The 27,846-nt window shown below is 44.7% G+C and overlaps 1 protein-coding gene across 1 annotated transcript; it reads left to right on the forward strand.

Moving 5' to 3' along the window:
- Nucleotides 1-8,549: 8,549 nt before the first annotated feature.
- tshz3a (teashirt zinc finger homeobox 3a) lies at nt 8,550-25,861 on the forward strand. Its single transcript, XM_056387956.1, has 2 exons — nt 8,550-8,938; nt 21,645-25,861. The coding sequence occupies exons 1-2, from the start codon at nt 8,899-8,901 to the stop codon at nt 24,950-24,952; spliced, it is 3,348 nt and encodes a 1,115-aa protein (XP_056243931.1). The 5' UTR covers nt 8,550-8,898; the 3' UTR covers nt 24,953-25,861.
- The last annotated feature ends 1,985 nt before the right edge of the window (nt 25,862-27,846 follow it).

Genomic DNA, 27,846 nt, shown 5'->3' on the forward strand with positions numbered 1-27,846 from the left:
AAATTCAACAAAAAAAAAAAAAAATCCTTGTCTGTCTTCCAGATGGAACTAATGGGAGTAACCATGTTTTTCTCTCCAGCAGGATAAAAATGGGATGCTGCTTCCTCCCTGCAAGTGACTGACTGCAGTCCAAAGAGACCACTTGGCACCTGGAGTGACAGGCTGCCATCAGCGTGTAAAGATGCTAATATGAATTCTGATCACTCACTCATATAGGCAAGGGAATTACTGCCCATCACCAGTGTCTAGTGATTCTCCACACATGGCAAAGTCAAGGGGCACGCTGTAAAACCCAGGCAAATGGAGTTGGCACGACAGTCAAAGCCAGATTCTGCTTGACACTTCCCTCCTAAGTGATAGTGCTACAAGATGTGCTCTATAATATAATAAATTGGGAGCTCTGCCCTCAAGATTTCAGACTGATGAGAAATTTCTATGACAAATCCATCGCTTAAACTATCTCTGTCCTTCAATCTCCACGCCTGCGTGAGCCCAGGGGGGTCAAAGGCTAATTACCAAACAGGATAAGAGGCAGAGGAGGAGAAAGACAGAACATTCACATTTTTAAAAGGTGTAAATTTATGCAGATTATTTCTTAGACTGGAATGTCTTTCTGCTGTAATTCAAGAGGAAGAGGCACCTCACAAAGTATGACCAGAGACACAAGCATGCAGTCTGTTCTGGCACTTACCTTTGGTTTATCTCATGGAAGGAATGAATGAAATAAATTGTATCCAAAGAGGTGTTACTGTATCACACCGCCACATCAGTTATTATTTTCTTCATGCAACAGTTCAACCTTTTGGGAAATAGGCTTACTCACTTTCTTGCCGGTTGTTGGACGCCATAGTAAGGCACATCCAGCAGCCGGTTAGCTTATCTTAGCATATATACTAGAGTTTGTAATGTATGTGTCAGACACCTTCTCAGCCAAGAGCAGTGACAGATATAATATAATAATTATATATATAATCAGAAATTGAGCTTCAGAGGTGCTGGAACCTTTGGACAGAGCCCAGCTGGTTGTCTCCACCTGTTTCCTCAAGCTAGGCTAGCCAGCTACTAGCTGTATCTTCATATTTAGCATACAGACACACCAGTAGTAGCCTATCAATGTTCTTACCCAATTCTTGGCAAGAAAGTAGTAAGAATACTTAATACATATGCATCAGTATCTAGTTGACTTTTTTGTATGTTAAAAATGTGTTAGCCTACTGTTGTGAGGAGATTATGTGAAACTGCCATTATAAAGGAACACCAACACTTACATGCAAATACATGCATTTCTACAACTACAAATGCACAAGGCAACAAAGAATAAGCAAAAGTGGCAAATACCCCCCCAAAAAAAGCCCAACCTGACACAAAAGTCAGGCCAACACCGGCTGAGACGACGCCCGCTCTGCACCACTGTCCCTCCACTTCTCTCCTCCCCTGCGAATTCTTGCATCGCTCGGGAGAGTGATGATACTGTCTACTCTGCTAAGTCTCCCCCTGCCTGACATCTCGACACGAGGAGAAGGATGTTCCTGTCTGTCTCGTCACATCACAGCCGTCCTGATTCGGATCCCTCCCATCCAACACCCTGTGATGCTTCTCTTTAAAAAGCTGCCCGTCCATCATAAACATCCTCCCTTTTATGTTCCCCGCCTGAGAAGGAAGGGGAAAGAGAGAAATCAGCCCTCTCTCAAACACAAGCTGACAGCACTAAGCAGACTGACGTGACATCAGAGGAGCGATGTGCCAGACGTAGCTTTGAATTTCCATAACAAGGTAACACCACAATTATTAGTCACTCAGTGAGACCATAGCTCCTAAAACTTATTGAAATATTCCTGAATTTGTTCAGAATTGTGTGTGCCAGCAAAACCCAGCGAATCCATAATAGAGTTACAGCTGATCCTGTGTTAAACTTTTTTCTCTAAAAAGTGTTAATCATATAAATCATTGTTCCTTAATCAGTCTTTTTTTTAAACATTCTACGCAGTTCTGCAAGAGTCTTAAATTAAATCCCTCACCTTGACTCCATATAAATGTAATACTGTCAATAAAGGAGATATAAATAGATAGGGGTGTAACCATTCATAATCTACCTGAATATTTTAAAAGGGTCTTTTGGGCAATGAGGCAGGGAAAGAGAAGAAGAGAGAGAGACTTGATCAATTGTCTGAGTTCTGCCTCTACAATCAGAAGTGCGCTAATTGAAACGGTGTAGAGTCATCTACCACCCCTAAAGGATGAACCTTAGCACATTCTTCACAATAATTTACCACAAAATTATAAAATCTACTTTCGTCTCACATATGCCTCCCCTCTCCTGTCTGGACAATGATTGAGAAAGAGTTGCTTGTTGCCTGTCTGGGGAGCAGCACTGAGATAAATGTTAAGGAGACCTTTTCAATGCCCAACCCATTCAGTTTGTGAATGTTAATGTTTTTTAATGAAGACATGAACTGAAGACTGAACTATACAGCTTGATAACAGGGGGAAGTGTTGAAAACCAAAGGGAGAGTGACAACATTATAGCTGAAAAGACTTTTTTTTTTATTGTGAGCGGCTCGTGCTTTAGGGTACAAATGGCTCGGAAAAAAGAGAAATATGTAATATGTCAGAGGTTTAAAGAAAGATCATGAGTGTTTAAGGTGGATTGGTGGACATATTTTAAAGGTGCTTACTCTGAGCCTTCATCACATGTCCACCTTTCTCTGAGCTTTTCTATTTTCAGTGTGAGGCTAATGAATTGGGATCTGGAAAAGGTTTCTCTGCAGGCTTGCAATGAGAAATGATAAGAGATTATTTTAGAATGAAGATCAATGACAAAGTCCAAACGGTATGAGGAGGAGCAGCAGGAGGAGGAGGAGGAACAGGAGGAGCATGTGCCCTAATGTAAGATGAGTGTAATGCGCAACCCAAGGCCAAAGGCAAGAGCTTCATCTCACCAATTCTCTTTACAGGAGTGGAAATTACTCTGTGCCATACATAGCTGATTTACACAAATTAATGACCTGGGTTATTAATAGGCAGAGATGCATATATTAAACACTGAGTAAAGGTAGCTTTAATTATGCATCCTTTATAAAACCTGTTTGACTTCAGCGCCTGCCGTGTATGTGCATTTTTAAAATTAATCAGATTTTTTGAAAAACGAGTGTTAATATAGCAATTGTGCCTCTTTCTCCTTTTGAATCATCAGTTGCTTCTAATATATCTGTTCTACGCAATTTAAACAGTGACAATAAATTAAGAAAATGTGTATTCAAACAGATAATAGAAAAAGAGTCAGACATTATTTATTTTTATGGCTTGATTTAGCTGCATTGTCAGCCAAAGTACTTGTAATCGTCTTTTCTTTCGTATTATTTATGGTGCATAATATTCTTTGAGCTTTACTGTGGATATTTACACCAGTGCTGTTCACATTGCACCGGACACTTTGGGGCCACCATATGAGCGAGAGTTCCTGCCCTGCCCCTTCTTTTGTCCGAGGGGACCGCTGCACTGACAATGGTGTCACCTCTCCCCGAGGGGGACACCTCCGAGTGATTTGTGGTCGGGGAAGACTGATGAACTGCTATTGCCACCCTGTTTCTTTGCAAGATCAATTCTACATGTAGGAGTGTGCTTTATGAATGATGGAGACCTCCTCAAGCCATCCATACAGCTGCCCAAAGACACAGCCCCGGCCCCCATAGCACATACAAGGCAGGAATAAAGCAATCACTCTTCTCAACAGGGCCATGCATTACGCACCCGCACCCACACATGAACATACCCACATGAATACACAGATAAGCCAACAAAAGCACACACACAGACAAACACATGTTTCTGTTTGCAGGAAATAAATGGAAAACCTATTCAGTGTCATTTTGCTGCCGTTTAAGTTTTATTCAGAAGCATTTCCAAGAGCAGCAGCAAAACTTTGCCAAATAATGGAAGATTGGTCCTTAGTTTGGACAAAGTGTTGCCGAATGGGACTCAATATGAGAACAGAACTGTCAGTTTGATCTCTGACACTGCACTGCGCTGCTTCTCTGGACAGACCCATAACTGGGCGCATGGCTATAAGGGCGATCTGATGGTGTTGAGGGATCACTCACAGCACACATCTGAAGGCTGAATAGCATCGTGAATAGGAGCAGCATACATAGATGTCATGAGTCCTGCCTCCCGCAGAGAGGTTGAAAGCGAAAAGTAGAGTGCAATGAATACTTGAGTGTTCTGGAGGCTATGAAATTGAAAGGCCGCTCCCTTTTTTTTGCCAAAAGATTTCAATAGAAAAATAGAAGCAGCTCGTGCTTTTTAATCGCAACTTTGAGAATGATTGGGCGAACATGTGTGCAAATCAATGCAGGCTTGACAGACGTTCCTCTTTTATGATAATCCTGGTGTCAAGAGCAAGAAGATGGGAATAATGCAGCAGGGCTACCTGACATAAGAGAGAATCACACACAGTCCTGTGCAAAAAAAAAAAAAGAGTATGAATATATCTTTGAAAAAATATGCACACTTCCTTTATCAAACTGCATATCTTAAAACAACAGAATAATCCAATCTGTGCTTAAATTTTTTTCTTTAATTAAAAACATTCACATTCTGTTTCGCACTTTCATCAGCACAATGATGTTGGAGCACTAAAAGCATCCAAGACACAATTTGCATTTCACTAATTATATGCATAATGTCCTGTTTTTTGTGATGTGCTAAACAGCCAAACAGGTTGCAGTCTCTGGATATGAGGGGTTTTAAACCAAACAGCAGAGCAAGACAGATGTACAGCTGAGATAACTTCCATTTACAGTGTAAGCCTGGGAGAGCCACAGTGTAGAGGCCATATACTATTTATGGGTTAATCGATACAGTAGCTGGATGACACCATGTCCCTGCTACTTTCTGTCATGATGATGGCTCACTAATTTTGGAACGGCTGCTTTCTCCTCCTGCCTTCAGCAGCCTGCAAGACGGTTTAATTTGGCTGTAAAAACGCCAATCACCAGGTTACTTCTTGTTCCTAGGGGAGGTCATGATGGGGGCAAGTCCATAGGAGGAAATATATTCGCATAGTTCTCTTAGAGACACTGCTAACCCCTGACATCCCATTTGGGTTGTAATTTCATGTTGTTAAAGTGACAGGGACCCAGCCTCGGTGCTCTTAGAGACGGTGAGGCAGGGGCGAGTCTTCATCAGAGAGGCCTTTAATTCTTGTTCTCTGAGTGAGTATGCTTGTGTGTGCGTAAGTATGTGTGTATGTGTGTGTTTGCGCGTGTTAGGGACAGACAAAGAGGGTGCATGAATGTTGCCATTTTATGTGTGTTTGAGATTTCTCAGAGACTGAGCAGATCCACTCTCTGCTGCATTTGTGTGCGCACAAAACATGTGTGCGGCATCGAGCAACCACACGCAGCATGTTTTGGTATTTGTATGTATCTTTTTAGCTGGCAGGGGTCAGCTCACATCAGAGGCACAGGGGGAGACCTGGGACCGTCCCACTCTGCAGTGATACTGCTGGCTTGAGAAAAAAGAGAGACAAGTGGTGCAAAAAAAAACAAAAAAAAAACTCATTACCTTAGTAAGACTTAACGCTCCTTCCTTGAACTGGCTTTGATCTCTTCCTAATGTGGATATATGGGAGAACTGATGCTTTTACTGTGATGAAAGCTAACGTTTAACTGCTCACATTAAATTAGCGAGGAAAAGGCATCAGGCATGTTTGCGTTTTGGGCAGTGGGGTGGGGGTTGCTTAACAAAATTTTGCACCGGTTATAAGATACAGACTGCAGACAGTGTGAGCATGTTATTCCAATAGATGCAATTAACTGACTGAGGAAACATGTAAAGTCCACCACCATTGGGCTGGGTACTGTAGCCTATTAGCACTTCCTGTTATCAGCTGTATAGTTAACAGATTGTATTTAAGTCATCTTTTTTCAACTGTACATTTAGTCTTTTTTTACACTGTAAACCTTAAAAACTTGCTTCCTGTTTATACTATAAATACCTCGAGCTGACTCATTTTTACTGTATATGCTATTAACTGGTTCCTGTCCATACTGTCAACATTACTGATACACCAGCTTTGTACTGTACAATTACAAATATTGTTCTGTTTATTTTGTATATATGAAAATACAATCTTTCCTACTAACTCTACCCGTTTGGTTTACTGTTCACTCTGTGTATTTGTTCATATTTAAATTTATAAAAACATAGATCTACTTTTTCAACTGTTTGCATTAGTTTGATGCCAAAATGTGCATTGTGTTGGTCTGGTTCTGGTTACAATGACAATGAAGTGGAATCTAATGTAATCTATTATTACACAAGTCAATCAATAATCTTCATTGTACAAAACAAGTGAAATCTAATTAACCTGAACAAAAGCTTTGAACAGTTCTAATGTTTGAGAAAATGTTATTAGTGTGTTTTGGATATTAAGACAAAGACTGTAACAAATCACTTAAAAGAACAATAAGAGGCCAATAATAGACTAATAACTAGTTATGCAAGCAGCAAAGACATACATCCCCATAGCAATATGATCATGACAGATTAAAACTAAAATGTGATAAACGTTGAATTCAGTGACGATGAAGCCATCCGACACATGATCTATTGACATAATTGGAATATTATTCATATGTTGTTTGTGGTTTTGTGGCCGGTGGTAATCAGCCTTCGGTGTGTGATGATCAGCTAATAACCCATGCGCTGTGATTCACACGAAGAGCAGAGGTAGGAGGACACTCGGTGTGTGGTGTGTGGTGTCCGCCCCTCTCTGAGAAGTAAAGAGTTAACGGAGCGGTGGGTTTGCCCATTCTCCTGCTGTGAGTGACGCGATCGTCTCTCTTATCCCTCAACTTTGCCTGTTGCCAGACCAGGCAGCCGAGGTGGACGCTGGCTATCACCGCTGACATTCTGAACGCGACCACACCAAAAACAAAATATTCCCCGACACCGCCACCGACACTACCACCCCGTTTATTTATTTTTTCGTTGAGTTTTCGCCGCAGGCTGTGATTCCGTAACGATGATTTTTAGTTTTTCTTTCCATCGGACTCCCCGATGTTGTGCAGTCTACTACACGAAGGCGTGAATCTCTTTTGAGTAGAGGTGGATCTTCCCGGATACAGCGAGGGGGCATATCAAATAAAAAAAGAAGAGTTTCACGGAAATCCCCGCAAATAAAAATGCCACGGAGGAAACAAGAGGCGCCCAAGCGCGCAGCAGGTATGTGTATCCAACTATAATGTGCGTAAAAAAAAAAAAAACTCATTACCTTAGTAAGACTTAACGCTCCTTCCTTGAACTGGCTTTGATCTCTTCCTAATGTGGATATATGGGAGAACTGATGCTTTTACTGTGATGAAAGCTAACGTTTAACTGCTCACATTAAATTAGCGAGGAAAAGGCATCAGGCATGTTTGCGTTTTGGGCAGTGGGGTGGGGGTTGCTTAACAAAATTTTGCACCGGTTATAAGATACAGACTGCAGACAGTGTGAGCATGTTATTCCAATAGATGCAATTAACTGACTGAGGAAACATGTAAAGTCCACCACCATTGGGCTGGGTACTGTAGCCTATTAGCACTTCCTGTTATCAGCTGTATAGTTAACAGATTGTATTTAAGTCATCTTTTTTCAACTGTACATTTAGTCTTTTTTTACACTGTAAACCTTAAAAACTTGCTTCCTGTTTATACTATAAATACCTCGAGCTGACTCATTTTTACTGTATATGCTATTAACTGGTTCCTGTCCATACTGTCAACATTACTGATACACCAGCTTTGTACTGTACAATTACAAATATTGTTCTGTTTATTTTGTATATATGAAAATACAATCTTTCCTACTAACTCTACCCGTTTGGTTTACTGTTCACTCTGTGTATTTGTTCATATTTAAATTTATAAAAACATAGATCTACTTTTTCAACTGTTTGCATTAGTTTGATGCCAAAATGTGCATTGTGTTGGTCTGGTTCTGGTTACAATGACAATGAAGTGGAATCTAATGTAATCTATTATTACACAAGTCAATCAATAATCTTCATTGTACAAAACAAGTGAAATCTAATTAACCTGAACAAAAGCTTTGAACAGTTCTAATGTTTGAGAAAATGTTATTAGTGTGTTTTGGATATTAAGACAAAGACTGTAACAAATCACTTAAAAGAACAATAAGAGGCCAATAATAGACTAATAACTAGTTATGCAAGCAGCAAAGACATACATCCCCATAGCAATATGATCATGACAGATTAAAACTAAAATGTGATAAACGTTGAATTCAGTGACGATGAAGCCATCCGACACATGATCTGTTGACATAATTGGAATATTATTCATATGTTGTTTGTGGTTTTGTGGCCGGTGGTAATCAGCCTTCGGTGTGTGATGATCAGCTAATAACCCATGCGCTGTGATTCACACGAAGAGCAGAGGTAGGAGGACACTCGGTGTGTGGTGTGTGGTGTCCGCCCCTCTCTGAGAAGTAAAGAGTTAACGGAGCGGTGGGTTTGCCCATTCTCCTGCTGTGAGTGACGCGATCGTCTCTCTTATCCCTCAACTTTGCCTGTTGCCAGACCAGGCAGCCGAGGTGGACGCTGGCTATCACCGCTGACATTCTGAACGCGACCACACCAAAAACAAAATATTCCCCGACACCGCCACCGACACTACCACCCCGTTTATTTATTTTTTCGTTGAGTTTTCGCCGCAGGCTGTGATTCCGTAACGATGATTTTTAGTTTTTCTTTCCATCGGACTCCCCGATGTTGTGCAGTCTACTACACGAAGGCGTGAATCTCTTTTGAGTAGAGGTGGATCTTCCCGGATACAGCGAGGGGGCATATCAAATAAAAAAAGAAGAGTTTCACGGAAATCCCCGCAAATAAAAATGCCACGGAGGAAACAAGAGGCGCCCAAGCGCGCAGCAGGTATGTGTATCCAACTATAATGTGCGTAAAAAAAAAAAAACAAGGCTTACTATCCTAAAGCTGCGGATGTTACCTTTGTTTTGTAAAGCTCACTTTACAGTCACTGCATTTCCGTTTCCACTTTGTGTTTTCTAACGATGCGCTTTGTCACTCTTGGCTACTCTTGCGAGACCTCATAGAAACTGTTGTCTTTTGAAAACGGATGTACACTTTGTATACAACGATCTGCGTTTTCGCTCTCCACGCCGCGCAGCTACTGTAGTCCCATCGGATGAGTTGGCTGCTGTAAACTTTCGCTTCCTATTGTTCCCAACTTGAATCGCTGATAGTTCGCCGATCCCAGGCTGCCATCTACATTTGATCCGTAACAATAAACCCTCTCCAAAATAAGCAGTGTTTTCTTGATGGTGAGTGCCCGAGGCGTGCCATAAGGGGGACGTGAGGGCTTTGTGCGCATTTGATCCGAGCGCATAACTTCTTTGCACAAGCGGAAAAAAAGCCCCTACCTCTGAGCTTTTTTTTTTTTTCTTTTCTTGGGATAAGATAAACAATTTGAGGGCAGACAATGGGGTTTCGTGGGCTGGAAGGAGCCATAATCGACAGTTGCCATGTCTGATTTGACGGTTGATTGATTGGCTGTCATGCGGCTTTGATCTGATCCTTCCCGATTTGCATCAGAAAATCACTTCCCACCATGTGCTGCAGGCCCCTGACGTCACGTTTAAACCACTTTGAAAGGCCCTGTGTACTTTTTACTCTCTCTCCCTCTCTCTTTCTCACACACTCACATATATATACACACACACACTCACTCACACACACACACACACACACACACACACACACACACACACTCTCGCTCTCTCTTTCTTTCTCTCTTTCTCTCCCCCTCTTCCTTTCTCTCACTCTAATGGTCAAGTAACTCACCAAAAAGTGAAAGACGGAGGGACAAAGTGGTTTCACAGTGAGACATCACACACACAGACAGACGTGCACACTTCCAGTAGAGAACATCACACTCCCATGTGCACATGCTCACTTGTTCACTTCGAACACACACACACACACACACACACACACACACACACACACACACACACACACACACACACACTCAGTGGGTAGAGGAGGCGGGAGGAGTGGGTTAGGGGTTGTAAAAGGAGCCGTGTGCTATGTAATGGAGGGGAGGAATGGGTTTGCTCTGTCAGACCGGGCCGTCACAACGGCTTTGTTTCATGTTTGATTTAATTGTCTCTCCCCTGACAGGCCCATTCATCAATGGCTTTAATGGTCAATCAGAGACAGGCTGAGTGAGTGCTCCCATTCTGTTTAGCCATAAGCTGGCCTGGGCTTTTATTTCATCAAAATGCCCCAGCCTAATGTACATGCTCACTGGCTCAGAGTGGCCGCGGGGAGCACATAAAGAATGACTGAAAGCTTTCTGATTTCAGATCAGTGAGAAGGATGTTTTTTTTTTTTTTTTTCATCTCCTCCTCTCCTCTCCACTCTCTCCTCCCTGCTACACTGCTGTTTCTCTGTTGACGAAAGGGAATAAAAGGCTGTAATATAGATCGTTTTGTGTTTTTAGAAAACAACTTTTTCTCTCTTAAACCATGCTTCTTTGTTCATTCATTCATCTATTCATTTCTTCATTTTTTCATGCTCCCCTTCCACCCCTGTCAGTCAGCCTGTGCAGCTGCAAGTTATAAAGTTGTCAACTGTTCAGTGGCACACAAAGGGTGATGATGAATTGATTGCAGCACAGAGCATGGTGATAGAGAGAGCAAAGAAAAGGATGACAGATGATGGGCCTTGATTAGGGACTTAGGGGGAGAGTCAGCCCACTGCAACCTTGAGACTTGCATGAAAAATCTACCCCCCCCCCACACACACACACACACCCTGCTTTGCTCTCTCATTGTCTCTCAAACACACAATCTCTCAGCTTCTCCCTCTCTTTCTTTCCTTCCTCCGTCTGAGAGGGTTTCTCTCTCCACAGTGGAAAACTTGTTTTGCCTGCTTCATTAGCGTTGGTCCAATTAGCCGTGAGGCTGATGGAGTCCTGACAGGCCCTGTGATTGGAGATGACAAGCTCGGGGTGCCCAGCCCAATGAGGTTTGCCACCACTTTGATGTAATCAACTTGATATTACACAGAGCCGCTCGCCTTTGGTTGTGCTGTAACTCAATTTTCCGCTGCAGGTGACAAATGGGCCTGCGTACCTGGGTCAGGTCTGAGTGCTCTTAACAACCAAGGGCAGCTGGCCACGTAAACAGCCGAGCAAACATGAGAAAAACACTCTCCCCAGCTGTGGAAACACAGACCTCCTTCCTTTGCTGCGCTGCAAACCCGGAGTCCAGAGCTGTTGAAATGGCTGCAGAAAGTTGAAATACCCCACCGACTTAACAGGAAGTCGACATCGGCTTTACAGCACATGGGCAAAAAGACACGGCTATTTCACTGGAATGTCTAACCTGCACAGAATGTCTGCAGAGGGGTGGCAGTGTATTTGCAGTATTCAGAGTGTTGTGTGTGTCAATGCGCTGTCAGGCCACCGGAGAGAAAGCCACCCTCTCCCCTTTTCTCTGTCATAACCTGTACTCTGGTCATTTGTCTGGGAGTGTGTGAGAGTCCAACACAGAAGTAGAGGGGTGGGGGAGTCTGATGTGGACCAGGCTCCACAGCAACGGTCTCCTCTTTCTGCAGGGTCAGGATTATAGCTGCCAGACTGGCAGCCATCACTCATGTCTTCCTGTGTGTGTGTGTGTGTGTGTGTGTGTGTGTGTGTGTGTGTGTGTGTGTGTGTGTGTGTGTGTGTGTGTCAGATCAGCAGGCATGCACTTTCTGATTTGTTGGGTTTGAATGTGTGTGTGTGTGTGTGTGTGCTGTTTGGCTTGTGATAGTGATGAAAGGAATTGTAACTGTAGACCCCCTGCTGGGGTCAGGCCATAATTCTCTTAACCCTGTAGGCCTTTTACATCGCCCAGTTTCTTCTACTCCTCCTTTCTCTCTGTCTCTGCACATTAACTATACAGAATATATGTCGTCGTAGAAACACAAGACGTAGCACACAAGACGTAGCACACAAACATGCAGTGTTGGCACTAGTAAAGATACAAGCATTTACAGCACACATTACAGACACATGCGCTCATGTTGTGACTGGGTTGTAAAAGCAGCACTCATGTGAAGTAAGCTGTTTTTTATATCTGTCTGCCTTCCTGTTGTTTATGTGTGAAAAGCTTGCCTTAACGGAAGCAGCAGGGGAGTTCGAGTTGGGACCTAATTGTTCGGCCAACATACGGACTGACAGCGCTAGCGAGCTTTAACAACAGCACGCCTCTGCTGGCGTTGTTTGCAGGTGTGAGCGCGGCGAATGTTTTGGCCTTGCAGGCCCTGTTGCTAATGAAAGTCCTGTGGCTGGATTCCGGGGAGGTTGAGTCACGTCTGTGATCTATGTGTCTGATAAGTGCATACCTAATGAGGCTGTAAGCACCAGTGGAAGGAGGAGGAGGAAGGCTGACAGAGTGTTTCCCACAGGTATTGACAGATGCCTTTTTGTTTTTGCCATAAGCCCCGACTCCATAAATCCTGCCTGTGTAATGATAACAGTGCCACCCTGGCAGCCAGTGAGTGAAAGAGAGAGTGTAAGAGAAGAGAGAAAGAGGGCAGAGGGGGAGGAAGAGGAGGAGGTGCTGGTGGTGGGGACGAAAAGGAGAAGAAGAGCGGGGGCGGTGAAATGGGCCTTCTCTCTTTTTTAACACACACTTGGCAGATGTCAAGCCATAGGGTTGGACTCTGGGAGAGAAAGAGGAGTGTAAGTGCTGTAGTAGTGTCACAAATAGAAAACCGTTTGCCATCCACTCTTCCTTTCAGCTTTCAGTGTGCTTTCAGCCGAGGTTTTCAGCCGGGACTGCTGTCTGGGCACTGAGTCGGAGGCTTTGTAAAAATAGTCCCACCGCTGTTGTGATAGATGCAGCTGCACTGTGGCGACAATTGGGACAGACTGGATCCCTCCAACACACCTCCCACCCACCCTCTCTCTCTCTCTCTCTCTCTCTCTCTCTCTCATTCTCCCACCCCTCCCAGAGGTAGAGAGCGTCAGAGCCTGGTGGGATGTGTGCTCTTTTCGGGGAAACTGAGCCGCTCCGGTCTTCAGGGGTCCTGAAACCCAATCCAGGAGGAGAATAGCTCGGCCATGCCAGAGAGCCGATTTCCTTTTCAACAGAGTCATTTATCACTGACCCACCCTTCGCTTCTGACACGGTGACGTGTGTCATTTATCAAACAGGCTTTACCAGACACACAGAGAAGGGAGGTGGATAGGGGGCAGAGAGGAAGAGAAAGAGAGAGTGAAAGAGGGGAAAACAAGACAGAGAGTGGACAGAGGGAGACAAAGAGAAGGAGAGGAATGGAGAATGAGGTGCAGAGTCAGTGGAGAGACACACTGGAATGGAGAGCTAGGAAAAGAGACGAGTCGTTTTTGTGTGTGTGTGTGAGAGAGAGTTTTTCCAGGGAAGAATGAGTTTTCCTCAAACCCTTGAGGAGACATGTTTGGGAGGGGAGATTTTTTCGAGATGACAGGGAGGATTGAGTTACACTGAGTTGTGTTTTGATGAGTGACAGAATGTTCTTCCATGACACATCTCTAGATGTCTGAATGAAGGAGAGAAATATGCTTTGTGAGTATAAAGGTCCGACAAGTGTGTTAGTGTTGTGTACTCATAATATATGCACAGCAGACATGCTTAGAGGCACTGTAGAGGTGTGTGTGTGTGTGTGTGTGTGTGTGTGTGTGTGTGTGTGTGTGTGTGTGTGTGTGTGTGTGTGTGTGTGTGTGTGTGTGTGTGTGTGTGTGTGTGTGTGTGTGTGTGTGTACACGTGTGGCCATATGGTGTCAATGTTTAATGTTCTAAGAGTGAGTGTGTGTGTGTGTGTGTATGTGTGCTGCTCCCTGATGAGCAGAGCTGACAGGTATCACTCATGCAGCAGCCTGGCCTTTAAATGAACCCGAGCTGCTCTGCTCTCCCGTGGCCCTAACAGGCTCTCTCCAAGATGGATGCTTCTTTAAAAATCAGATTAATGATGGATACCAGGCTTATAGTGCCATTTATCATGAAGAATATTATTTAGGCCGGCCGTGTATGGCTGTAACTGGAGAGCCAGGACGAGAAGAAGCAGGGTGGAAAGCCTTAGACAGACACTCACTGTGTGATGGATGGCTGAGCGCTCTCTCTGAGTGTTACTAGACACCAGTGCCGCAGCAGTAGGCCATAATCAGATAGCCCAGGGATGTTTATCCCGCAACTACACTACCCAGATTGCCTTGCCTGGAGGGTTGCTTTATGAAAGGTGTAGTCTGTCATTATTATCATCTTTAAAAAGTTAGTGGAATCATGAAAAAACTCTAGACACCGAAGGGCACACAGAACTCAGACTCAGACTCAATGGAGTTTATTGCAATTATAGATTATAAAATGATCCATTGGATCCAATATAACCCACTGTAATGATTACCTAGAAGTTTCCATTTAGCTTTGCCCAGAAGTGTCCACAGCCCTGCGCCATTCCCCAACAATCATGAATAAAAGAGTACAGTGAGAGGTCAAGGCAAGGCCAGCTCTGCTGCTGCTACAGAAAAGTAAACCCAAAAAATAGTTGTTTTGTTTTTTGGCCTCTTCTTGTTCCCTCTCTCTGTCTCCTACCTCCTCCTCCTACACACTACTGTGATTTATGGTGCCCATCCATCTTTAGGCTGCGTCCATCACCTCCTCGTTGCTAGGCGATCATGGCAGCAGCTGTGTGTTGTGAGAGGGGTTTGGTTGTCCCACTCCCAAGCCCCAACTTTATTCCCTTCAGCCCCCACCCTCCCCCTTACCCTAAGATTCAACTTTAAACACGGTACCAGGTTTAGTCACAGCCACAAACTACAAACTTAATCCTAGTTTCAGACCTGAGCATCTCTTTGTTTCACCGTTAGCCCCCGTGTCAGTTCTATGGTCCCAGCCGTATCTTCAGACCTACATTAGGCCTGATCGCAGACCTGCTCTGAATTGTAGATACAGCTTATTTAAACTACAACCTTAATCTCAGACCTACAACAATGTCTGTCTTACCCCAAACCATAAAGGAAAATCACATTTTTCAGTTAATATTTTCACAGTTTTCTTTCAGTCATGATAATATATTCTGCTAGTAGAGAAACAAGGACACAACAGCAGCAAAAAGTCAGACACCTGGCCACCCTGCCATGACCCCAGCATGATAAAATTGAGACAGTTTGATCAAGTAAGTACAAGGAGGAACAAAGAAAACATGAGCAGATCAGTGTTTAAACAGGTCCAGTTTAATCAGTTGCAGAAACACACTGCTGGAGGTGAAAATAAATATGAAGATTGAAATTATTAACTAAGCCGTTGCAAAGTTTTAAGACTTGCATGCAGTTTTTCTATACACTGACAAGTGTAACAGACTGTTCAGGTACACTTGTCTACCTTTCCCGATAGTTTATTTAGATTATTGGGTTAAAATTGACATATTGTTTAAAATCTCTAACATCACTAGTATTTGCAAGGCTTCAGGTATAAATCTGTTTTGCAAAATCCCGGTTCCTCCGCAAAAATGTTGGCAAGTAAAAGAATTCTGGTCTAAACTGTGAAATTAAGATGTAAAATGGGAAGAAAAAGTCAGACATACAGTAGTCCAAGTGTTGGACCAAGTTCACAGACAATATCCTAAACTTAGTTTGTGCCCCACCTTCATCCTCCTCTAGCCTCATTCACACAACCTGATGACCTTTTAACAGCATTGTTATGTGAGGCTTAAACAGTTCAAGGAATGGGGAAATAAATAGCAGTTCTGCTTCATCGGGCTTTGCTCAAGAAAGGCGAATAGAAAGAATGATGGAAACAAGGAGGCAGAGAAGTGGGTTGAAGGAAGTTTGACTGACTACATATCATCAGGCGAGACAGACTCGATGTGTATGTCGGACTGGAACACCGTCTTCCCGCAGCACCTCGATCCTTATTACTGGCCTTGGATCTGCACCTGTGGAAGCTGTTTTTGTCGGGGGTGTTTCTTTTTTTTGTGTGTTTGTTTCCGTTGTGTTTATCGCTTATTGTGACTGCATCAAGTTTCAAACTGGGTCTTTATGAGTTTGGTCACCTCGTTCCCTTCCGTGTTAGCATTAGTAATGGGAGGCCTTTATGTGTTTGTGGCTCGTCTCATGTCAGATAAACGAAATGAATTTTCAGGTCTCGAAGGTCCGCATGTGCAGCTGGCAGCTTTGAGGTCATAACACAACAATCGGCCGAGGGTCGAATCTATTCAGTGTCTGTGTCGTTCTTTTACCTTTTTCCCTGTGTCTCTCGCTCTCTGCCTCACTTTCTCTTTGTTTCTCTGCCTGACTCTCTCTCTCTCCCTGTTTCTCCTCTTACTATGTGCATTGACAAGGTTCAGCCCTAAGCTTTGCCTGGGGCCAGAATGATCTCTCTGTTTTTCCCATCTCCCATATCACACATCCTGCACTACAATCGGCGGACACAATGTATTCACAATGCCATCAGGGGGTAGAGAACACACACAAATAAAAACTGACAAAGACATCCATGATCGCTTGTAACATGATAGCTTGAGATAGCTTGAGAATAATGTAGTAGCAGAGTTATGCATTAAAAAAAAAGAAGCAGAATGTGAGTAGCACTCGATAGCCTTCACCGGTCATATCTGAAAAGGCGACTTAATGTCAGGACTTATTAATTGTTCAGATGGCCACAGATCACCTGTTACATATTTTCTCGTGGGACTTTCAGCCAGCCTGTAAGGATCAAAGGGAACGGAGACAGAGAACTAAGTTTGATTGAGTGTGTTACTTTGACAAATGTGTACAACAGAAAGGCATTTTAGGTATGTTACTGATCTGCTGCTATTTTGACAGAATGGGGCTGTTTTTGGACTAAATTATTCTGATCTATTTAAAGAGTTTTAGGCTGCTGGGAAACTTGAGAGAGTGGGTGGAAGTCTGCGGTTTGTAGCTTTTTTTTTTTTTTTTTGATTGAGACTGGGGTGACTTCCTGTCCTGTAGTGTTCTGGAGCTGTTTCCTGTCAGTAAGAGCCCCCCGCTGAGGGGCCGTGTTGGTTTAAGGGCGTCAAGGTCCAGTTAAAATACTGTACACATGTCAAGAAACTCTTGTCATGTTGTGACACAGTTTAACTCTCTCCTCTCTGAGCCCCCCGCCCCCCATCTGCACCAACCACCAATTGACTTCAAATATCTCTGCCAATGTTGTAATCAAAGATCTTGGCAACTAGGTCTAACCCGCTTCCTATGCGATAAAAAAGAGATGATAAAAATGATGCATAGTTTTAAAATTTGTTAAACCGGTAACATTAGCCGGTGATCTGTTCTGTTTTTTTTTTCTTCTTTTTTTTGTTGTTGTTGTCTTTGAACAACGCCATAAATGTTTTCTTGTAATCTTTACAGTAAGCTATGAGGGACCACCCATGTAGAGAGTTTCCTCTCCCCTCCCTGGATCCCTGTAGTGTCTTTGTGCATGGTACAGTTCTCTATGCGTACAGTAATAAAGTTATAAATAATGAGGTAATCAAGCTATGCAACCCATGCAAACATTGTTTTTCCTCTTAGGGTGTTAATTAAGCATTCTCATTTCTTTTTTGTATCTGTATAATACACTATAATGTACACTCTGAATTGTACTTTATATTATTGGTTTTTGTATGGCCCAAGCATTTTCTTTTTTTACCAATTATTTCACAGAGAAGTAGGTGCTGCTGTCTGCGCAGCGCCCTTTTTAGCATAAAAGAAAACAGATGAAATATTGTACTCATGATGACCGCACAAAGGACTGAGCTTTTTTATATCACGACGCCTGTGGCAAGGTTGTAGTGTTTTGGTTTTTTTTTCAGAGACCAAGCAGTCATTTGGGTATGAGGGGTCAGACTCAGGTAGAGTTTTTAATGACACATCCTGTTTATCCCGCTGCTGTTGGGTGTGATCTGGCTCCCAGACTATGGAGGCCAGACCAGGAATATCCACTCTGGTCATCAAGGGGGATTTAAGAAAACAGACTGGAGTTAGTTGTAGTCAAATTCACAAAAATATACTCAAATGTATATGGAGATTAAATGGTGTGCGTGTCTGAGGCAGTTACAGGCTTCAAAGAAGTGCATAGATTTGTACTTGAGAAATGCATGATGGAATGTTTCTTAGGAGTACATATTATCACTCTTGCATATGAGGCCTATTTAAAACACAGCATCAAAAACAGACAGTGCTTTCAGCAGCACTTGAGTAGAGAGAGAGAGAGAGAGAGAGAGAGAGAGAGAGAGAGGAGAGAGAGAGAGAGAGAGAGAGAGAGAGAGAGAGAGAGAGAGAGAGAGAGAGAGAGAGAGAGAGAGAGAGAGAGAGAGAGAGAGAGAGAGAGAGAGAGAGAGAGAGAGAGAGAGAGAGAGAGAGAGAGAGAGAGAGAGAGAGCACCTTCCTGCTTAATCACCCCCTGTCCCTGCCCTGTCTGTTGTTCCCGATCGTCAGAGCAGCACTGCAGTATTTCTATCAGATGATCTCTCCCTCCTCGTCTGCGGCCCTTATGTTTATGAAAATGATACTCCACAGGAATGCCTCCTGGAAGCCAAGATGTCACTGTCTTTCCTCATCGCTTGCATCTACGTGCGTGTGTGTGTGTGTTTGGGGAAGGGGTGTGTGTATGTGGGGGGGGTGTCATAATTGACTGAGTAGCTTTATTTATAATTACGTGAGAGTGTATTTGAGGTTGTGTATCTTCTGCATGTGAGTTTTACATTTTCTGCAGCTTGTGTGTTTGTGTGAATGTGTTACTGCTATTTCTGTGTGAGCCGTGACTGAGATGTTGATTGTGCAAATGTGCACCTCCTACCCTTCTTACCCCCCCCCTCCAAAAAGGAATCATTCATGGAACCTAATGATTCTTGTCTTTTCCCCACATGGCATCAGCTCACTTTATCATTACAAGAACACACACACACACACTCTCTGTCTCTTTCTCTCTCACACACACACCAGGAAAACTCATATATTGGTCCTATACCATATGCTTAGATATTAGTTAAGACCGCATCCAAGAGTATTGTTGTATTCATAATCCTCTTCCTTTTTTTATTCTAAGGGAGCCTCTATACTCCCATCACCTTTTATTAGCTTGATAAATCACCTCTGTTGTCAGTCAAGCCAGGGAGAATAATTGGATGTGGTTGTCGCCCTCTGTGATGGATTATCAGTCATTGGGGATTAAATTAACAGATAGTGCTCAGACATAATGGTTTTTGTTTTGCATTTTAAATTGCCTGGGAGCACGGCTAGACTCTGTAGGTTTTATCGTTGGTCCTTTTGGACTACTCTCCCCCTCTCTGTGCTATCTAGGCTTAATGACAAATGAACAATAACCTATAGTGCTACAGCTCTATTAGAGTGAAATGTAAAACATTTACTACAGAGTTAAGGCACAGAGAGAGAGGCCAGGGAAGGCTTACAGATATGATAGCATGACATGAAATTGGATATAGCAGTATTTTGATGACATAGCTAGACAATATGAAGAAATATGTGGCGTGTTTTCTTGTTGAGGAAGAGAAAAGTGACCTGACAACTTGGTCAAGCGGTGTGCCCGGCTCGCCTGATGCAAGCTGACATCTGTGACCAGCTAGTCAGGACACAAACACATTAACTGCCTCATCCTGGCTGGATTTCCTCCTTCAAATGAGAATCTGACACAAATACCTTCCAGAGGAGAAGTGGAAGAGAAAGTAAAGCAAAAGCAAAGAGGGTGTGGGCAAGTCGCTTGAGCGCTGGTAGCAGTGAGATATCTCCCTTGCATGTTTGCCCGAGCGTTAGCGATTTACCTCCTCGCCCCCTCTTCTCCATCCTCCCAGACCCCTCCCTCCCCTCCACGTCCACATTATCATAATTGTGTCCAGAACATGAGGGGCTGGGGAAGTGATCATGTCATTTTATTTACACCCTGCTTGGCCCTTTTTACAAACGACATGCCGCTGACTGCCAAGCGGACTGGGGCCCGACGACATCTTTTGATCAGGGCTGTCGGGACCTATCAGCAGAGAATGGCAGGTAATGGATACCCAGTGACAAACCAAATCTCCGGGAGGACGAAGAGTGGGCCGCACCTGCCAGGTCTCCATTAGGCCGGCCTCTCAGTGGGGCTGCCTGCTGACTGTGCCCCCAGGGCCCAAATCAGACCAGCGCCAGCCGCATGGCTGCCTAGAGATTGGCTGTTAGCACTGGAAATGAGAGTTATTTCAGCTATGACATTTTTGTTTAGACTGGACGTGTATGTGTGGGGCGGTGGAAGGGGGGGGGTGAAGGATTTAGTCACAGTGTGTGTGTATGTGTGTGTGTGTGCCTGTTTGTCTCCACATGCACAGACTCAACTGTGCCCAAACCATTAAGGTGTATACCTACAGCTTCTTTCTGTGACATTTGTCTTAGTTTACAATATTGTCCAAACGGCCTCAGACCTGTCCACAGGCCATCCACTGTTTTCAGACATTATTTGTTTTTCCTTAAGTTGAGCGGTTTAGTGAGTGAGGTGGACAGGAAATGAGGGAGGGGGGCATGGTGACAGTGCGGAAGAAGGGGGTGAGCGGTGGGTGAGTTGGCGTTGGGTGGGTTGGCTCACCACCACAGGAGACACAGAAGTTTGTGTGTACATATGTGTGTGTGCATACATGCAACCACATGCACACGCTGATCGTCTGTCTCCATGTGAGCAGCGGGCGCCAGCATGCAGAGTGACACGTTGCTTGACAATCCTCACTTTCATCTCGTCCTCTTTATCCCTCTTTCCCCTCTGTCTCATTTTATTCCTCCCTTTATTCTGTTCTCTTTCCTTTTTATCATGTGTGAAATTTCTTTGTATTATGTCTGCATGACATTTAACACCTGTTTGGACCGTTGAGCTTTGCTTTTAAGAATGCAGCTTGAGACCAGAGTATTGACTATCTCCTACATGTTAAGAAACTAATGAGCTCACTTCAGTCCAGATGACATTGTTGGCTGTCTATTCAACATGTCAAAATTTCACAACAAAATTCTGACATCTTTCTCTTGAAATTCTTGAAGATGTGCTCTTTGTCTGTGCGTGTGTGTGTGTGTGTCTGTCTGTGTGTGTGTGTCTGTACGTATGTGTGTGTAATCAGAGAAGAGGCAGATGAAGAGGCGTCAGACATATTAACTGACAGATGGAGGTTGATCCAACTCATTTATTACCCCAGAGGAGAATGCCACAGTGAGATTGGGCTTCATTAATTTCAGATTTAGTTTTCATTTCAAGCTGTTGCGCCCTGAGATAAATAAAATGGCGCATTATGTTTTTGCCAAGATATTTCTTTTTTGTTTTCCTCCAATAGAAGGAGTGAGAAGAGGGGAGGCATAAGTTCCGTGTGGCTGGGGTAGTATATAAATACAGGCTCGCCTAGAGGAAAATAACACCTCAACGGTTGATGAGGTGAAATGGGATGACTGTAATTTCTCAGCTCAGCTTTAAAGGCTCCCACACAGATGGCTCATTTATCCCTGGGAGTCCTCGGGCACACATAGCAGGGAAACTTTTTCTCCAGTTATTCTAACATGGCGTTTTCACTCCCTGCAATTTAACTCATCTCTTTCTTTCTCTCTTTGTTTCCATTCTGCTTGCAGCCTATTCTCCTGAGGAGCTGACAGAGCACACTGTGGAGGATGAGGAGGCGGAAGCAGACGACCTGCCCTCAGCCCCTCAGGATGACCTTCCCATGAAAGATGAGTTTGTGGAGCAAAGCGTTGGGCCTGCCAAGGAGCAGGCATGTGACCAGGAATCAGCTGGGGTCGCAGAGCTCTCGGGACAAGAGATGGACAGTGAGTCGCATGTCAGCGAGACCAGCGACCGGCTCTCAGACTTTGAGAGCCCCTCCAGAAAGGCCGAGGGCATCTTGGTCACACCACCTCTGAATGGTGGCACTAAGACACCTCCTGTAGGCATGGACACCTTAGAACAAATGAAGGCTATCTACTCCAGCTTCCTCACCGGCCCCTTGTGGTCACCGCTGAACTTTAATTCCACACCGCCACAGGCGCAGTTGTCGGCTACTACAGAGAAGCCGACTCGCAGCAATAGCACTAGTAGCAGTAGCAGCTGCAGCAGTGGTAGCTATGACTGGCACCAGTCTGCAGTGGCAAAGACACTACAACAGCATCCTCCCCAGAGCCGTCACCCTCCTCAGTCTGAGCCCAGCCTCTTCAGTACGGTCCAGCTCCACAGGCAAAACCCAAAGCTTTTCGGCTCAATCTTCACTGGGGCCAGTAAATTCCGCTGTAAGGGCTGTAGTGCTGCATATGACACCCTGGTGGAGCTGACGGTTCACATGAATGATACAGGCCACTACCGCGATGACAACCAGGACAGGGCAGGCAGCGGCGCAAAGCGCTGGTCGAAACCACGTAAGCGGTCCCTGTTGGAGATGGAGGGGAAGGAGGATGCCCAGAAAGTTTTGAAGTGCATGTATTGTGGCCACTCCTTTGAATCGCTCCAGGACCTCAGTGTCCACATGATCAAGACCAAACACTACCAGAAAGTGCCTCTGAAGGAGCCCATGGCCCCTGTGGCAGCCAAAATCATGTCTTCTAAGAAAAGGGGACTTGTGGGGTTGGACCTCACGGCCTCGCCACGTTCTAGAGAAGGAACCCCCAAAGCTAAGCACTCGCAGTCAGACCTGAGCGAAACTTCACAGAAACCTTCCTCCAGCCCCTACACCACCCCTAACAACCGCTACGGCCACCAGAACGGCGCTAGCTACGCTTGGCAGTTTGAATCCAACAAATTCCAGATCCTTAAGTGTATGGAGTGTGGGAGTTCCCATAATACACTGCAAGAGCTGAGAACCCACATGATGGTGACAGGACACTTCCTGAGGGTGACCAGCTCTGTGGGAAAGAGAATCAAAACACTCCCTGAGGCCACCTCCCCCAACCCTGGGAGAGTGGCCACACCTACTGAACAGAGGGTCCAGTCTGTCCCGCTGGCACCCTCCACCTTCTCTCCTCCGCCTCTTCAAACTACAACAACTCCCCCCGCCACCTCCCCTCCTCTCAAAGAGATCAAGAAGGAGGAGGTTGAGGAAGAGTGCACTAAGCAAGAGGCTGTTGGAAATGAAAAGCAAGTTTCAGTTTCTATTGGAAAGGAGGAAGATGGTGAGAAGGAGGAAAAATTTGACATCTCAAAGTATAACTATCTTACTGAAGAGGACCTGAAGGAGAGTCCTAAAGGGGGCTTGGATATTCTCAAATCACTGGAAAACACTGTGACATCAGCCATCAACAAGGCCCAGAGTGGGAATCCAAGCTGGGGAGGCTACCCCAGCATCCACGCGGCCTACCAGTTCCCCAGTGCCCTCAAGCTCCAACAAGGCAGCATGGAAAAGAATTCCCCAATGAAGTTCTTGTTCAACGGAGGGGACGGAGCACTGTCCAAGAACCAGCCCCTCATTTCCCCTCCACTTAGTCAGTCCTCCCCCTTCCCCAGCAACAACTTCCAGGCGATGGAGGATTTAGTGAAAAAAGTGACTGAGAAAGTAGCGAAAGTGGAGCAAAGGGTGAAGCAGTTGTCCCCTAAGAGGGAGAACCATCTCTCCCCTTGTAGTAGTGACGCTGGTGAATCGCATAAGGGAGGAGAGTCTGACTCACCTCGGGAATGGAGGGCAGTCACCCCAGCCAATAGCGACAGGGGAAGCCATAGCGACAGAGCATCCCCGGCAACAGAACCCAAGAGGGAGACAGCAGTCAAATCCCCGCTCGCCTCTACACTGAGATGCAGTACCGCCATTATTACTGGCCATACTCCTCCAGAGCAGCCCTTTGTCAACCCTCTAAGTGCTCTTCAGTCAGTAATGAACATTCATTTGGGGAAAGCAGCCAAGCCCTCCTTGCCAAACCAAGATCCCCTGAGCCTGCTCTCTAGGCTCAGCCAGAGCATGGCTGAGAGGGCTGCTGTGGCCGCTCCTCCCTCACAGACCAAAAAGCAGGAAAGTGTAGTCGATAATAGTTTTTGCCAGCCCAGTGATGACCAGCCTATGGACCTCACAAAAGGGAAAAGTGAAAGAGGAGGGTCTGTAGGCTCAGCCCCCCTAACTCCCTCATCCACAGCCTCCTCCATCTCCCCCTCCTCTCTTGTTACTCCTGCAAAGCTGACCGTGGTCTCTCCCTACACATCCACCAGCCCCCTACATGAAAATGCATTGTCGGATATCTCAGACATGCTGAGGAACCTGACGCAGTCCCACCATGTCCCAAAGCCTCCCACGCGGTCCCGGGTCGCAGATAAAGCTGAGGTTGTGGGGTCCACTCATGACGACGACGACGCGTCCCTGCATGGGCACAAACGTAAGGGTCGTCACTCCAACTGGAACCCCCAGCACCTCCTTCTTCTGCAGGCCCAGTTCGCCTCAAGCCTGAGGCAGACATCAGAGGGGAAGTATATCATTAATGACCTAAGCCCGCAGGAAAGAATGCATGTGTCTCGTTTCACAGGTCTCTCCATGACCACCATCAGCCACTGGCTGGCTAACGTCAAGTACCAGCTAAGGAGAACAGGCAGAACCAAGTTCCTAAAGAACCTGGACTCCGGTCAGCCTATATTCTTCTGTAGTGACTGTGCTTCGCAGATCCGAACCCCAGCAGCTTATGTGTGTCACCTGGAAGCCCACCTAGGGTTCAGAATCAGGGACCTGGCCAAGTTGTCCCCCAAACAGAATGTCAGGGACTCCCATTGTCTCACAGAGAAACTTGTGCCCCTGGAGTCCTTCCTGTCTCCACAATCACAAGATGACTGCAGTAGTAATGGGGCAGTGTACCGCTGCCAGCTCTGTGTCCGTAAATTTGCCACTAAGCACGCCATCAAGCTTCACCTCAGCAAGAGCCATGGGAAGTCTCCAGAGGACCATCTGCTCTATGTGTGCGAACTAGAGAAACACTAAATTACTCTCAGCAGTAGACATACTGGAAAACATATGTAGAATGACTGTCCAAAAAGAGAAAAAAAATCAGAATATTTGAAAAGTGTGGTAATGCACAAAGATGCCATGAACTACTGTTAAAGACGTCAGCACAAGGTGTTTACATCTATTCGGCCTATAAACATTTCTGATTTCTCTGTGTTTCAAAAGACATTTATTTCACATCAAAAATATACTGTAGGTCAAAGATATTCAGCCCAGTTTGTTGTCTCCCTCACTCTATGTACACCTTTATGTACATATGTGTGACAACAGAGGACAGATTCATAATCACGGTGAATCTCTTGACTAGAAGGTCGGCAAATAACTTGAAATGTATTAACTATTGTATTTATTTTGTATTTTTTGTGAGTTTGGTTTTGAGTTGATGGTAGACTGCATGTTCAACAACTTTTACCGTTATGTTTGTACAGTCCTGTCCTGTCCAGATTTTAAAATGCCCTCTGGTCATTTTTTCAACACCTTAAAAACAGCCAAATGCCTGGGAAAGCTCCTTAAAAGAGTCTGCCAAACAGCAAAAGTTCATCGCTTGTTTTTATGGTTTTCTCTGTACAGCCTCTTGATTTTCTTGCTGATTGTAAAAGCTGCCTTGTTCTTTATCATTGAGTAAGGGGCACTTAAAATCCAGGTATGTGTAAAAATGTACATATAGTGTATAAGCTTACAACTTGCTGTTTAAATTATGCATACTTGTTATATTTCCTAATTTAAGAGGACTATGACTATCCACTGGTGCAGAGCCTTTGAAGAAGATTAAAAGGACATTGTTTTGCACAATAGTTTTATAAATGTTATTTGATAAAAAAAAAATACAAATATGTTAATGCCTTGTGCTTCTATGATTAAATTGAATTAACTGCTGCATTAAAACATTTGTTTTCTTTCATATTTACCAATCAGAGAAAATTTTGTAGATAAAGGTGCTTTATGAAACTCAACACGCCCTATTGTCCAAAATGTCGTTTCCAAGCTGTTATCTAATTTTTCACCTGGCTTACTGGAAAATCACGCATCTCAGGAAAAAAAAACAAAAAGACACACACACCCCTCCCAATTGTTGTCCCACATTGTAATGACTAAGCATTTACAAATCATCTGACAGATTGCTCACCAGCCTACATCTGCAGAAACCCTGAACAGGGTTTAAAAACCCTCAGCATTTATCTCTGCAGTTGTCTTCTCAACCGCAATTTGTCTAGATATTCCTGGTGATTTCTGTGTCGTCGCGTTGTTGCGGGGCGGACTCGAGAGGTGCGAGTGGTGCCACTGCCTGCAAGGCGTCTGGCAGGTGGTGTGTGCTGCATGTAAACCACCAGATGTTTCTGAAACGAGCCACTGGAGGAGGAGGAGGAGGAGGCAGGCAGGCTGCAACAGCAGGCAGAGTGGGCTGATTACCACGGGGGCTTGGATGCCATCAGGAGCCCTGGGCACAGACAGCAGATCTGGCACACACCTGGACTCCAAGACTGTCCCTTGGAAAAAATAAAGCGGATCCTATATACGCGCGCTGAGACAAGCTGACAGTGGTGCAGCATGCGCAGACAGGTGCTATTCCCTCAAAGCAGGCTTTTGGATCTAACAATATTACTGGCAGGTGTTGATGCCATCAGAGTAGTCACAATTCAGGCTCAGTGCCATGTAATGAGAAAGTTTTTTTTTAATGCTTTCTGTATGCATGATAAAAGCCAGCGCGCACAAACATACACACACACACACACACACACACAATTACTCCACACATTTCCTTCCATCTACCTTTGTCTTATTTGAAGATGCCTGGGGACACCATGTTCTTTGTGTTTGATGTTCCCAGGCTTTGCTTGTCATGACGGACTGACTGAGTGACTTGGGGCCGGGGAAGTTATCTGGTTACTATGGTGACGGCCATTTGCCCAGCCTGTAACCCTGCTCGCTCACTCAACAGAGGACAGCTCGAGTGCAGCACACCCATTTACTCTCTTAAATCTCATCATCTCGCTTCAGTTCCTCCCACCCGGGAACAGATTAATTAACACACACACACTGTGTCCTGACCCCGTCTTCTCACACAAACTCATTACCGCCTCAGACTTGCTCCCGGCCCTCCAACGTTTAGGATACATTGGTCTAACGTTGTGGGAGAACCCAGTGATGACTCACATCTGACAAGCAGAATAAAGCCCTTAACAAAGGATGATAATTGAAAGATGGGATTCAGACCGGTAGCCATTGATAATGCAAATGAAAAAGGCTGAGCTGCCTTATTGAATATCTTGTGAGTTTTCCGAGCTTACCAAGTCTATGCAGCTATAAAATTATCTTTCAGACATGATCAATTTTTTTCTTTCAACACTGTAAGTGTTGATGAATGCTTTAGGCTCGGTGATGGACTCGGGGGTGAGGATGGTTGGGGGCGTTAATGAGATAGTTGACACTTTGGGGGTTAATGAGGGGCTGGAGGGAGAGGGCTAAATGATTGGACTTCTGCTCGAATGAGCATTATAGTGGCTGCTAGAGCAGAGCAATGTAGAAAGTGTGGATCTGCTATAGCCAATTATTTAGCATGAAAAACACAAAACTCCTCTCAATTGTATTTTTCTGCGATAATAAAGAGGAGATTAGATGTGTTATCCATTGTTCTTTTGTCTTGACTATCCTTGAGGGCTGGGTAGTTATAGACGCCGATGTGCCTCAATGCTCCTAAAACAAAGTCAGCAGTGAAGGGGGAAGAAAGGAGGCGGACAGGACAGGGATAGGATAGGAGCAGAATGAGTCCCCCCACTCCTCCACTCCACAGATCTCCCATCAGCTCTTGTCATCCCTCTAATGAATATCAGTTAAATTGCTCTGTGGATCTGAGGAGTTTGGATGTCAAT

The sequence above is a fragment of the Seriola aureovittata genome, chromosome 10, assembly GCF_021018895.1.
Source record: "Seriola aureovittata isolate HTS-2021-v1 ecotype China chromosome 10, ASM2101889v1, whole genome shotgun sequence".
In the NCBI taxonomy this organism is placed as follows: Eukaryota; Metazoa; Chordata; class Actinopteri; order Carangiformes; family Carangidae; genus Seriola; species Seriola aureovittata.